General features: G+C 55.3%; 5 protein-coding genes across 5 annotated transcripts; 2 read left to right on the top strand and 3 right to left on the bottom strand.

The window, feature by feature from the left end:
- Positions 1–2,529: 2,529 nt before the first annotated feature.
- Positions 2,530–5,168, top strand: CTHT_0032890 (uncharacterized protein; the record flags this gene model as incomplete). Its single annotated transcript, XM_006693664.1, has 2 exons — positions 2,530–2,584; positions 2,638–5,168. The coding sequence occupies 2 exons, from the start codon at positions 2,530–2,532 to the stop codon at positions 5,166–5,168; spliced, it is 2,586 nt and encodes an 861-aa protein (XP_006693727.1).
- A 368-nt stretch (positions 5,169–5,536) lies between these two features.
- On the bottom strand, positions 5,537–6,289 carry CTHT_0032880 (ubiquitin carboxyl-terminal hydrolase-like protein; the record flags this gene model as incomplete). The annotated part of the gene is made up of 1 exon (XM_006693663.1): positions 5,537–6,289. The coding sequence occupies one exon, from the start codon at positions 6,287–6,289 to the stop codon at positions 5,537–5,539; it is 753 nt and encodes a 250-aa protein (XP_006693726.1).
- Positions 6,290–7,074: 785 nt separating this feature from the next.
- CTHT_0032870 (uncharacterized protein) lies at positions 7,075–9,468 on the bottom strand (the record flags this gene model as incomplete). Its single annotated transcript, XM_006693662.1, has 1 exon — positions 7,075–9,468. The coding sequence occupies one exon, from the start codon at positions 9,466–9,468 to the stop codon at positions 7,075–7,077; it is 2,394 nt and encodes a 797-aa protein (XP_006693725.1).
- Positions 9,469–9,942: 474 nt separating this feature from the next.
- On the top strand, positions 9,943–10,727 carry CTHT_0032860 (uncharacterized protein; the record flags this gene model as incomplete). The annotated part of the gene is made up of 2 exons (XM_006693661.1): positions 9,943–9,977; positions 10,034–10,727. 2 exons carry the CDS (start codon positions 9,943–9,945, stop codon positions 10,725–10,727), a joined length of 729 nt encoding a protein of 242 aa, XP_006693724.1.
- A 1,155-nt stretch (positions 10,728–11,882) lies between these two features.
- Positions 11,883–13,181, bottom strand: CTHT_0032850 (uncharacterized protein; the record flags this gene model as incomplete). Its single annotated transcript, XM_006693660.1, has 1 exon — positions 11,883–13,181. The coding sequence occupies one exon, from the start codon at positions 13,179–13,181 to the stop codon at positions 11,883–11,885; it is 1,299 nt and encodes a 432-aa protein (XP_006693723.1).

The raw sequence follows: 13,181 nt of genomic DNA, 5'->3' as shown, positions 1-13,181 counted from the left end.
AAGTGATGGAAGTAATTCGTATTGCTATGAAGCTGAATCGGAATCGCTTGCAGAAATGCCGTCAAATGCATGACATTCACTTCAGCAGTGGTCAATAATATGCGTAAAAAGCTGTCCAGCCGCATTCTAGAGGACACACTGGACGTCAGCTCCCCGCTTCATCAACGAGCTGGAATGCTAGACAAGGTCCCTCGTCAAAAGACTCGCCGAGACGCCTTGCGCCGAGACGACTTGCTAGGACTTTTCCGTCTGCCCTTACCCAGCGCTGTCTGCTCCACCGAATATAGATTACGTACACACATCGGGATCCAGTTCACAGAATGCTTTTTCGCACACTGCTGCTGTACCCATGCTGTGCTCAGGAGATACAGCAAGCCACGAAGTACAGCATATGTCTCGGCCCAGTATTGTAGTGGATCAATTGCACGCCAGTTGCTCAATAAGTTTGATACTATCGCTATATCGTTGGTATCTCATTTCGTCCGCTTGACAAGGAAGATCCAGAGATCTTTAGAAGCACAATCGAAGCTGAGCATACTGGTCAGTACCCCGCTGATCGACCCGGGGGGGGTCACAAGGTAGCGACAAGGGCTTGGGTGCGGTTTAGCAGCGGGGCAGAACAACGCTAACGCTCGCCATGGATGCCAAGACACGCGGCGTGAGGCCTTGCATCGACGATGGATTTGAGATCATCGACCAGGGCCTCCAGTGACCAGCAAGCCCTCTTCAATGTCCTCTATCTTGTTGTTTGCCACACTACCCGTTTTTGCCTCTAGTTCTCCCTTCTGCAACCCCTTCCCCTGCGGATGCCATATGGTCCATATGGTTGATATGAAAAGATGAGATGATCACAGCCAAAAGAGCCCACCGGCAGCAGCAATAAGTGTGGGGAGGATGAAGTGCCTACATACACTAACTGCAGGAATGCAAGGCATAATGTAAACAAAGCTGATCCCGTCTGCCCGAGAGAGCGCGTTATTTTTACTTAGATATTTTAGACTCATAGGAGAGTGAATGTGATTGTCGTTGCGTGCAGCAGCTGCAGCAGGGGGAATTGAAGCAGGAATAAGCAGGAACAGGAGGGAAGAGGCTGAGAGGGCGTCGGTCTCACTCAGCTGTGTTGCGGGTTTCAGACAGAGAGAAGCCCGTGTCTTGGTGCCTGGGGTTTGGGGAGAGCGAAGCACAGTTTGGGTACGCTACTGTACTTCACATACTCCAGATCACTATTGCTTTGGTGTGTTCACTTTCACTACCGTGCAGCGTGCTTCGTCCCTTTCCCCGTATGGCACAGTCATAATTTGAAGACAATGCCCGATCTGGGACACGGGAGATGGCCAATGACAAGCATCAATGAAGCATGAGTGGATGATGCGGTTCACACCGAAAGACGATCAGACCTCTGACCCAGCATTTGCAATGCTGCAGGCCCCGCCTTCTAGAGTAACAGCTTTGTTTGGCATCCTGGACATCCTGTTTGGGTTGGGTTAAGGAGAGGGGGGGGGGGACGGGGCCGCACAGAAAAGCTTCGTGCTGGCCACTCACAGTAGAGGACAAGACTGACAAGCATGTGCTTCGCCAGCTGTGGCTTCGGACTTTGCTACATGAGTTACTAAATGCACCAAGAAAAGTGGAAATTGAAAGCCGAGATTCTCTTGTCAGTAGAACACCAACGGCCACAACACACTGCAGGTGCCCGGACTGTATTACCCAGGCACGTTCTGTGATTGTTCGACGCACCCATCTGCCTGGCCAAACCGGCAGAGCAGTGAGTTAACATAAAACAACGGAGTCCGGAGGGAGGTTGCGTTATCCTTCATCTAACGCTCAGATGTGTGCTCCCATCTCAGACTTAAAAGAGGGAGATACGAACAGGTACTGTTGTGTAGAGAACCCCTGGCGCTGTGGTTGTTGTGTGAAGTTGACCGGCAGCGAAGGATCCCGAAGCATTGGGTCCACGATTGCAAGCAGACGAGGCGACATGCTGGCATCAATAAATCGATCGCTATATACCGCGTTCTATATGGACAATCCATCCTTGTATGCATGTACACTGGCCGATTACAGGGGAGTATGTAATACCTGCAGGTTCATTAATGGGCATGAGCCAGGGAGGGGAAGCGCCAGAGAGGAACCTTGTCGTCCCGGGTTGCATGGAAATCGAAATCTGCGGTATCCCAGTCCGCCTCAACTGTGATGTCGTGATGGCGCCGATGGGGACATGGGAGCTGGACTCCGGCATCCATATTGGCCACACCCCCTCTCACCCCTCCGCCACCCCATCCTTGTCTGATAGGGCTTTGGCACCGACCATATCAAGAGCTGACTCCCCGCCGGGGTGTCTGAGCTCTGCGATCGACCAGACTTTCACTTTTCATACCTCTGCGGTGCCGATATATCTCTGTCTTGGCTTGTGTGCAGTACTTAGTTGTTCCTGTCTGAAACCAGTCTCGCTTCGCCTCTTTTGCATGTATGATATTGCGCAAACACAGAAAAGGAAAGTGAAGTGAGGCCCGCGGTCTGCTGCCCAGGATGGGCATCCTCAGCTTCCTCAAAAAGTCAGCTCGCAAGACCTCGCCTGGTTGTGGTAAGTCTAACTTGCATTTTTCTGCTTCAAGCTCAATTGCTTATATACCTCAGATGCCCCTGTCCTCCCTACCTACATCGCCGACGACGAGATCCTCTCTCGCCGCCGCTCTCCAGAGGACATTGTCTACGGTGATGGAGACGACAACGATGAGGAACCTGCCCCAGCCCCTGGCGTCCCGCGGTACAAAAATGACATCACTTCTGCCACTACCAGCAGGCCGTCCACGGCTCTGGGCACCAACCGATCCCCCTCTCGTCTAACCGGCCAAGTACCGCCGGCAGCAACCAACGAATGCAAAAAGAAACCACCCCTATCCCTAGGCATCGTTCGTCTCAGCCGCACAACTTCCCATCGTTCTCGTCCTGGCTCAAGCCGTTCCCAGCAGGAGGGGACCACCACACCCACGCTCTTCAGCTCAGCTCCCGCGAGCGCCACTAATACTAGCTTTGTCACGACCACCAGCAACAGCTACAGGCCCTTCTATGAAGCTCCTGCAGCCGCCCCGCCAAGGAATGCCCTTGCCGGTCGATACAAAGATATCCTCGATGCGCAGGGCGAAATCCGGCCTTTGGATTTCAAGGAAAGGTTACGTGCGTCGGGGGCACGGGATTACGGTGAGGATGTGGCGGATCGGAATTTGGCATTGGCGCAGAGCGGGTTTGGCGTTTCCGGAATGGGGACGGTACAGCAACAGCAGCAGCAGCAGCACCAACAAAATGTTGGGTGGAGGAAGAGCTCCATGATTGGCATGCCTCCCACAATGTCGACGGCAACTGGGGTCAGGACGCTGCGCTCGCAGTCTGTGAGTAGCGCCAGTGTGGGTGGTAGGCCGTCGACGGCAACGGCTGTGTCGATGCCCCCTTCAGCGAGTAGGACGTCGGCGTTGTTTGAGAGGAGGAGGTCGGCTATCACGTTGATGAATAACGCGCCGTCGGGTCTTGGAAATGGGAACCGAAAGCCCTGGCATAAGCGGAGTGCATCGTCGCTCGCCGGCGGTAATGGCGTCTCTTCGACACGGGCAACGCACAGGTCGAGTTCCTCCATGGCTGGGGGACGTACTACAGGCCTGTCGGCGCCGACTGTGAGGAGGAATACCCTTCAGCATCAGCCCTACTGGGCTCAGCCTGGTTATGGTGAGGGTGATCCTCATCTGCGGCCAGCAACCTCCCATGCAGCAGGCCACACCCGTATCTGGGACCGTGACGCCTTCCAACCTCGCAGGAAGAGCGCAGATAACGCTGTCGAGGACGATGATGCCAATCTGCCCTCCCCTATCCGGAGCCGCTTGCCCAGAATGAGAGGCTGGTCGACCTCCTCTGCGGCATTGACTACTTCTTCGGACGCAGCCACAACTGTCACCTCCTCTGCTGAATCAACCAACTCTAGCCTTTCCATCCACCACAACGGCCCATACCCGTCCTCTCTGCGCCCCGGCTCCCGCCAAACAACCTCCACAGCCGCCACCTCCGCTGTCGACTTAACCGCAAGCGCGGTAAGCCTTCTTCTCAAGCCTCTCGACGCCTGCACTCCCCGTAAACCCTCCCCCAAGCTTCCCCAGAACAAGGACGACGATTTCAACATCGATGAAGCCGTTTCGTCAGACGCAGAATCTTTCACCACCGTTTCTTCGTCTTCCGACGGAGGCTCAGATCACAGCAGTGTCTTGTCGCTAGAATACACACTGACTGCTGCGACGGGCACCACACAACGCTGCAGCAGCACAGATAGTAGACCCCGTGAGCGGCAGAAACGTTGGCGCCGTCGCGAGTCCCGGCGTCGGCCTACTGCTGAAGGCGAGGAAGATCTACTCTTTAAAGAGGGCTACGGACCCGGGGGAATGCAGCTCCCTGGCCTGGAGGATTTGGTTCGGAAGAGCCCCGCTCCAAATGGTTTAGGACCGGTATTAATGCAGAATGGTGGCGCAAGGGGGTCCTTGTGTTTACCGGGACGGGAGGAATTTGGGTTTCCTGAAGTTCGTGAGGTTGAGGTTTCCGAAGAGAACGGTATGCAGGATGGTATTGAGAGTGACAGTGACGATCAGGAGGATATCATGGCGAACGATGAACTGCTTGGCAGGTACTTCCGGCAGGCGGCGATGGTGTTGAAGGCGAAGAAGGGGAGGTATGTGCTGGATACGGCTGCTGATTCGGAGGTTGAAGAGGAAAATCAAGTGCGGGATGGGGATGATGGGTATGCCGAGGAAGAAGAGGAGGAAGATGCTCGGCTGGCGAGACTACGGCAGCGGGCCTTGGAGAGAGTGAGCCGGTTGGCTGTGGAGAGGAGGTTGAGTGCCATTTGTGTACCGGATGAGGTTGATGGTGTGGATGTCAAGGGCAAGGGCAAGGGCAAGGAGCTGCCGCTGCGTGAGGATCGGGCTGAGGCCCAACCTAAGATTGAGGTTGATTCGAAGGAACAGGCCATCGACAGAAAGCCTGTTGCTAAGGCTGAGTCGGATGTCCTTACGCTTGTTCGGATGAGGAAGGATGCAAAGCGTGCCCGCCGTATGGCTGGGGAGACGTCTGTCCCTGCGGCGAGACTTCAACGGTTGCGTGGGCAGGCTGTTGTTGGTGTTTCGTGCTGAGATCCTTCAGAGATCTTGAGCGATGGGGTTGTTAATGCGTGTTAATGTCTTTGACAGTACGACGGTTTGCTTTTTTTTCGTGGCGTTCATTCATGTCTGGGTCGGGAAGGGAAAGCATAGCATGGGATGACATGGTTAAGGTAATTGGATTAAGAGAGACGAGATTGACACGGATGGACAGGTTACAGGCTTAATGATACCCTAATGGCTCAACAACAGCCGTGTAGTGTAGCTAGCGTGTGTAATTGATCAAAATCATGATTTTGTTGCTATTGTAACTGTCTTCTATCCCGAATTTTGCAACATGAGGCACATGTAACTTTCCTAGTCGTGACGATGCTTCTTGCCCCCCCTCTCTCTCTTCTCATCTACTCAAAGCTCCCCGCCAACGCAACACAACTAAACCTGAGGTCCTCTCCCTCCCTCTCAAGAAACTTTCTCGGCCCCAACTCCAAAGCCCTCTCACTTAGTACATCCTCCCCCTCCTCCAAATCCCCCCTCCTTATCGGGCCCTTCCTGCGCCCATCCATCTCCCACAACCCGCCATCCTTCCCCTTCACAAAACACACAAAATGCAAATCCACATCTTCTTCTGCCCTCGGCGCCGCCGTATCCCCCTGCACAGCAACATCCCGATGCGCCTTCGCAAGCGTCTCGTCCGTTTCCAGAAGCTTTGCCCTCTCCCTCGGCCCAAGCGGCTCAGCGCTCTTGATGATTCTCTCCAAGTCACTTCCCGGCACGACGAAATCGCGCACCGCCCCATTCGAAGCAGCATGCAACAGCCCAATTAAGCCACACGCATTCCTTATCGTCTGGGGGAACCAAACAACAGGCTCCCCCTCGCCCTTCCCCTCATAATCAGGCCGCTCGGCATCCTCCTTGACGCGATGTTCCTCGTAGGCTTTTGTCAGAGGAAAAACCAGGAGGAGGGCGTACGCGGGGCGGGGGATGAACGCCAGGAGGGAAGGGTCGGTTAGGGAGTAGACGTCGTGGATGGCCAGGGCGGAGGAGAGACCTAGGTTATGGAGGAGGGAGGTCAGGAGGTCGGGGTTGGCTTCGAGGGGGATGAAGGAGGGGACGGAGGGGTTTGTGGGGGAGGGAGGGGCTTCGGCTGTCGACATGTTGCTGGTTGTTGAGGATGAAAAGGGTTGTTCGTGGTTACTAGAGAGCTGATAGAAGAGAGCTGCTGGGCCGAGCTGAGGTAATCGTCGAGAGGATTGATGTGATGCTCTGGTGCGATTGTTGCCTTTTTTGAAGTTATTGGAATTGTTTTGTCTCAGGAATTGGGCAAAGAAGCTAGGAAAAATGGCCCCTTGAGTCAAGGCGGGCTTGCAAAAGGGAAGAAGTTAAAGTTGCATGCTGCCGCTAAACGCGTTTGACGCGGGGCAGTTTCAGGGCTGGCGTTGGCTCTTCGGAGAGAGTCTTGGCTGATGACATCAGCCGAGGTCTGCGCATCATGTTACGTAAGTTGTCAGGTAATATTACATTGGTTACAGCCCCTATTGTATCTCTGACTCCAAGTCAAAACCTTCATCCTGGAATAGGCTTGGGGTGAGCAATTGTCAACAAAGAGATTAGCAGGATATCTCAGTCCAGCAACGACCAAGGCAGGATTTTGATTGATTGTGTATTTGTTTCAACAGCTTCAGCAGTAGTGGCAATCTGGAGGGGCTGAAGCCATCCTCATCATCTTTGACATGCCTTGTCTCCTGTTTTCGTTGTCTTCATGAAGTGTTCTATTGACTATCAAACAGACTCATACCCAAACCCCTCTAGATAGTAGTGTCAGTATCTATTCTACAATACATGAATACAATCCATCCCAAACACCGGCTGTGCAATCCCGTCGCTCCTCCGACCTAAGTATACATTAGTCATACACTCCTCATCCTCACCAGCAACCCCCTCACGCCGGCTTAGCCTGCGCCTGACCAGTCTCCTTCTCTCCGCCGTTCCCCCTATTCGGAGAAACCTCGCCATCGGGCGTCTCAAACAAGCTCTCCTCATGCCCCTCCTCATTCCAATGCCCGACTCCCTCATCATGTACCCCTTCCTCCTCCAGCACCGCCTCCACCTCATCCCCCAGCACCTCTCTCTCCTTCTCCTCCGCCTGCGCGGCCTTCTCACGAAGGAACTTCCTCCTAGCGCGATGCTTCTCCGGCACGAAATTCAGCTGCTCCAAATGGTCTGCAATCTTGTCCTCCACCATCTGCTTCACCTTAAAGGCCAGGTTCTGAGATTGGAAGACGCCCTGGTACCGGTAGCTCAGCCACAAATACATAGTAATCGCCTGATGCAGGGACTCTAATCTCCGCAAATAATCCTGAGCCTGCTGGCCTGCCTTAGGGCGGGGTGCTTCCAGCGCCTCGAGGTCTAGCTCGGGGAAGTCGAGAAGATGGCCGGAGCCCATTTCTGCGACGCACTTGGCAAAGGCTTTGAGCACGTCGACTTGTTTCGAGTCGCGCAGGTTGATGGGCACGTGCAGGAAGACGCAGCGGTCGGGGATGGAAAGGTCGTAGGGCTTAATGAGCTCGGCGATTTGGAGGGCGTCGGAGATGTCGCACATGTGGAAGAGACCTGACAGACGGCCCATTTCGCGCAGACGGGCGAGTACGAAAGTAGTGGGAGTCTTTGGAGGGAAGTAGGCGTGGAAACGTTCCAGGACGGCGGGGGGTGGGCGCAGACCGGCTGTCTTGATGGGGGACACATCGGTGTTGAAGGCTTTGCGAATGACACGCAGGTCTTCGTCGTCAAGAGCTGTTACTAAACCCGGCGGCGGAGGTTGGTTTGCTTCCTCGTCGGATACGTTGGCCTTGGCCGCGGTGCGGTAGCGGCCTGCGCGCCCACCGATCTGCTTGATCTCGGGCACGCTAAGCTGGCGGAGATTGGTGCCGTCGAACTTATGGACCGTCTCGAAGACCACGCGGCGGACCTCGAGGTTGAGACCCATGCCGATGGCGTCGCTAGCCACGAGGAAGTCGTATTCGTTGTCGGGGTCATTAAACAGCGCAGCCTGGCTGGCGCGCGTTTCGGGGGGAAGACTACCGTAGACAATGGCGCAGCGACGGCCCGTGTCGTGCTCGATACCAGCCTTCAGCTGGTGCAGCGTGAGACGCGAGAAGGAAACCACAGCGTCGCCCTTGCGCAGGTTGCGAAAGCTGCCCTTGAGGCTGTTCTTCTCAACCTCGAGCCCATTGAGACGGTTGTAGCGGTGCACAATGCACTTCTCGCCTAGGCGAGCGCAAATGTTTTGGATCAGATCAACCACACGCTCCTCGCCACACAGGTGTACCTCCTTGGCCTGGACACCCAGCACGGCCTGGGTCCAGGCCCAGCCGCGCTCATCATTGGCGATCATCTGGATCTCGTCGATGACGGCCACATCGACACGCGTGTTGAGCGGCGTCATCTCTACCGTACAGCTGTGAAACCACGTATCCGTATTTTCCGGGATGCGCAACTCCTCGCCCGTGATGAGAGCACACGGCTTATTCTTCGCCTTGAAGCGCGTCCACGTCTCGTGGGCCAGCAGGCGCAGCGGGCCGGCGTAGATGCCCGTCCGGGCGTTCTCTAAAGCCTTTAGCGCGTTGTACGTCTTGCCCGAGTTTGTAGGGCCGACGTGCAGATGAAAAGTCCGCTGCATCATGCGCGTAGCCGGATACCACTCGTACGGAAAACGCAGGTCGGCCAGGGCCATGTGCAGCTCGTTGATGGCCTTGGGGAAGCGCGAGCGCATCAGGAAGGTCTGGAAGGCGTACTTGAGCTCACGGCGCAGCCCCGTGGCATCCTGCTTGATGAAGGCGTTGCGCAGGCCCCAGAACAAAGGGTTGTCCTGGCGGCTCAGCTTGCCATCTTCCACTGCCAATTTGAAGGCCTTGTCCAGCACCATGCGGAACAGCTTGACCTCCTTATCCAGTTGCTGCTGGCTGGTCAGGCCGAAAGGACGGTATTCATCTTGGTTCTGTGCCCATGGCCCCATCTCGGCGAACACCTTGGTCAGGTGGCTCTCGACGAGGGCCTGGAAGACCTGGTAGTTCCGCTTCGTCGCATGGCTGGGTCGCACCTGTTTGGACTCCTTGCGTTCGAAATGTTCGGTGGTGTGGAAAAGCAGCCGCGGGGAGGTCGTGTAGCGGCGGGGAGAGGAAGGAGACGAGGCTGAGAGAGCGGGATGGCACTGGGTCGAGGAGAGGGAGGGGAGACGGCATGCCGGAAGGACAGCGGTCGGGGCGGCAAGGACGGCGCTCCTCGCGGGCTTCGGGCGATTCCCGTGCCTCCAGGCGGTCCTGAGCATTGAGTTCATGACCGCGTCGGGACAATGGCTGCAACCATGCTGGGGTGGGAGTAAGATACCGCGAGGCGCGTCGATGAGGTCCTCGATGCCGATAAGTGAAGAGGGCCCATTCTTTTTTTTCTGATGTTTCCGCTTATCGATAAGAGAGATAAATGTGCCACCCCAAGTCGCCCGAGTGGTGGGTCCACAGCAAGGTCAGCGGCCCCCGTTCGCAGTGGGGTGGTCACGAGACAAGGGTGGGCATGCCAAGCGCCAAGCCATGCCAAGGCGGTGGAGTTGGGTATCGTCATGCTGCAGGCGGGCGGGCTGCTCTTTTCAATTCCCATCAATCCAACAGTCTTGCTCTCATCATCACCGCTTGGATCAGCTCGCCGGGTGCGGCTAAGCTTCAAGTATCCAGCGCTTCCACATAGGAAAAGATTAAAGCCCCATAAATCAAGTAAAGCCCGACTTATTAAAGCACCCTCAAACCAAACAATCAAAATGGCGTCATCCTCAACGTCAACACCTCTCCTCTAGTATGCCTTCTCCCCCATCCACTCTCCCTCATATCATGAATTCTAACTCCTCGCAGCGCTTGCATAGCCTACGAAACAACTATTCTTACCGAGACGACCCTCTCACCCTCCTCGCACGCCTCCTCCCTCTCCTCCCTCGCCCTCCCCAAAATCGACCACTCCAAGCCCCAGAAAGCCACCTACGCCCGCGAGCCATACCACATCCACTACCTGGCCTCGTCTGCCTCCGAATACCCCGATGATGAAGCCTCTGCTGGCCGGCTGACCTATCTCGTCATCTCCCCCGACAAGACTTTATACCGAGTAACATGCTTCGAGTTCCTTACTACGCTGCGCACTCGGTTTTTGGCGCGTTTCCCTCCCGAGAAGCACGATTTCTCTAATTTCTTGCCCTACGGCTGCGCAGAGTTTGAGGGTGAACTGCGCAAGCTGATGGCGGAGTACAGCCAGCGCGCTTTGGACGTCGAAAACAATGGCGGTGACTCGATTAACAGCGTGCAAAGGGAGATTGAGGATGTAAGAGGGATCATGTCGAGAAATATTGAGGGATTGCTAGAGCGTGGGGAGAGGATTGATTTGCTGGTGGATAAGACGGATCGGTTGGGGGGAAGTGCACGGGAGTTTAGACTCAGGAGTAGGGGGCTGAAGAGGAAGATGTGGTGGAAGAATGTCAAGTTGATGGGCCTGCTGGGATTTGTGGTGGTGTTGATTTTGCTGACGATTGTTACGTCGGTGAAGGGCGGCGTTTAGGGGCCGTCGGGACCGATGATAGGAGGAGTTGTATCGATCAGAGAGATTCTAAGATGGTTTGTGATTCCTTTGGGTTTGCATGGGTTGGCGGCGTTAGGATTGTGGTGGGAGATGGATTGCTGGGAAGACTTTTTGTATGGGTCATGGGCGTAGCGTAATGTTCTATTTACTTCGTCTATCGAGCGAGATTATCATGAGCGGGTGAGCTTTAAGCCTTCTAGGATCATAACTCTCGATGCCGTAGTTGGGGGAAGCCGTAGGAATATACAAACACCTGCTTCAACATTGCCCAACTCTATGCAATAACCTCATCAAACCCCTTCCTATGAACCTCCACAACCATCCACAACGTCAACCGCTCTTAAACTAAGTTATAACCTCGAGCCATCTCCAGTCCTCACACCATCCTGATAAACATATCCATGCGCCACAGGGCTGGGCTGTGCCAATCTCACTCCCACAGGCGGTCGTCGTAGCCTGTTTGTAAAAAAACAGGATGTAGTTGTGATGGGTCATGAACAATTGGAACTATTTGTGGATGTAACTGTGGATGTGGAGGTCTGTGTGGCTGGTGTTGGTATGGTTGTGGTTGCTGCAGTTGGGGATGTAATTGTGGCTGGGACAGTTGGCGCATCTGTGTGTCTTGCTGCAGCGGCTTCTGTGCCCGATGTTGATTAGGAAGATGTCCCCAAAGTATCTGGCAGGGCACAATGAGTTCGTCGGGTGGGAGTGAAGCTGGAGGTTGGGGATGAGGATGGGAAGATGTCATCTCCCGGTCCCGGCTTTGCTTGGACAGGGTGAGCCGAGGTTGATAGAGAGGACTGCACAATGGAGGTAGCCCGCTGCCGATAGATGAAGGAACTAAGAGATGATAGTAATCCCTCAAACAACGCAAGGCTTTTCGGTCTCTCACACTCAAACTGCTTCCTTAGTCTCTTTGTAAGCAGCTGGCAAGGTACGTGCGATGACGTCTCCTTCACATGCGGCGGGCCCGCCCGGGTCCAACAACCGAAGTTGAGTGACAGCGAGGTGGGACCAGCTCGGCTGGAAGTCCCGGACCCCCGGCGCTCACCGAGCTCACCTGAGCACACCGAGACATACCTAGACATTACAACTTCATTTTAGCCATACAAAAACCAATACCAAACACCATGTCTACTTCGTCGTTCCCTTGTTATCCTTCTTCCCATCCTTCTTCTCCCTTTCCTTTTCTTTCTTCTCCTTTTCCTTCTTTTTCTGTGCCTCCTTTCCTTTCTTAATCGCTTCGACCAGAGCCTCCACTTCCTTGATTTTCTCCTGCTCCTCTCTCTCTTCCCTCTCCCTCGCCCGCTTGTATGCCCCCTTCCATTCATACTTCTCAATCATCTTGTCGCTCGTCTCCCAAAGCTTCTTCGCGACCGCCTCGTCATCCACATCTGCCCTCGCACAATCTACCTCCATGCACTCCTTTATCAGCCGGCCACCAGGACGCCGCATGATTTCCCCATCAAAAGCGGCGAAGAGAATGGATTGCGCCGCCATGCCCGGCGCTTTCAGAAGCAGCCATACAAACCAATACAGCAGTAGATAACCCAGCAACCCCCACAGCGATCCCCTTGTCAACCAACGCCTTGTCCCCGGCGTCCTGGCCAGCCCAGGGTCAACCAAAATAACCCTTGCATTCAGCGGCAGCTGCTCCTCACTCTTTTTCCTGTTCGACTCTAGGTGTTTCTGATACGATCTTGCAAACGTCATCAGTGCCAGCTTCGACCTTGCATACGCCCTCTGCGGCGTCCACGTCGGCTTGTCCTTATCTCGGTCTTGGATCTTGGGCATCTCGTCATCCAGCTTTGGTGACGAAATGTAGCTCTTGCAGGTTGGTATGACGATGCGCACGTCGCGGTCGAAGGGTTGGGCGCGGATCGCTGGGCTGAGGAGGGCTAGCAAGTGGAAGTTGGCGAGGAAATTGATCTGCCAGATTGTTTCGATGCCCTCCTCGGTTTCCGTCCTTTGCGTGCCAGGAGGAGCAAGCGTCCCTGCGCAGAGGACAATCATGTCCAACCTCCTCGGCGGCGCATTATCCAGCCATTTTGTCGCAAACTTTCGTATGCTGTGAAGACTCGCCAGATCAACCTGCTCGGCATAGATAAGCTGGTTCTTGGTCCTAGCCCGTAGATCATCGATGTAGTCCACCAGAAACGGATCTCCGGGTTCGTGACGAGTGAGCAACACCAGCTGGGCGCCGCGGCGGGCGAGCTCGTAGGCGACTTCAGCGCCGATGCCAGAGGTGCCGCCGGTCATGATGACGACGCGGCCGTGCATGTTGCGGTCGGAGGGACAGGTGCGGCCGGAGGCGTACCATTTCGTGAGGGAGACGGCTCCGAGCGCCGTCGTCCATTTCACGAGCGTCCATGGTTCGGGGAACCAGGACGGCGGACCGTCGAAGTAGAGGCTGGTGAGGAAGGGTATGGGCAT

Source organism: Thermochaetoides thermophila (assembly GCF_000221225.1).
Source record: "Thermochaetoides thermophila DSM 1495 unplaced genomic scaffold scf7180000011816, whole genome shotgun sequence".
In the NCBI taxonomy this organism is placed as follows: Eukaryota; Fungi; Ascomycota; class Sordariomycetes; order Sordariales; family Chaetomiaceae; genus Thermochaetoides; species Thermochaetoides thermophila.
Note: the sequence above shows the minus strand (reverse complement) of the source record. Positions and strands in the feature narration are given on the sequence as shown.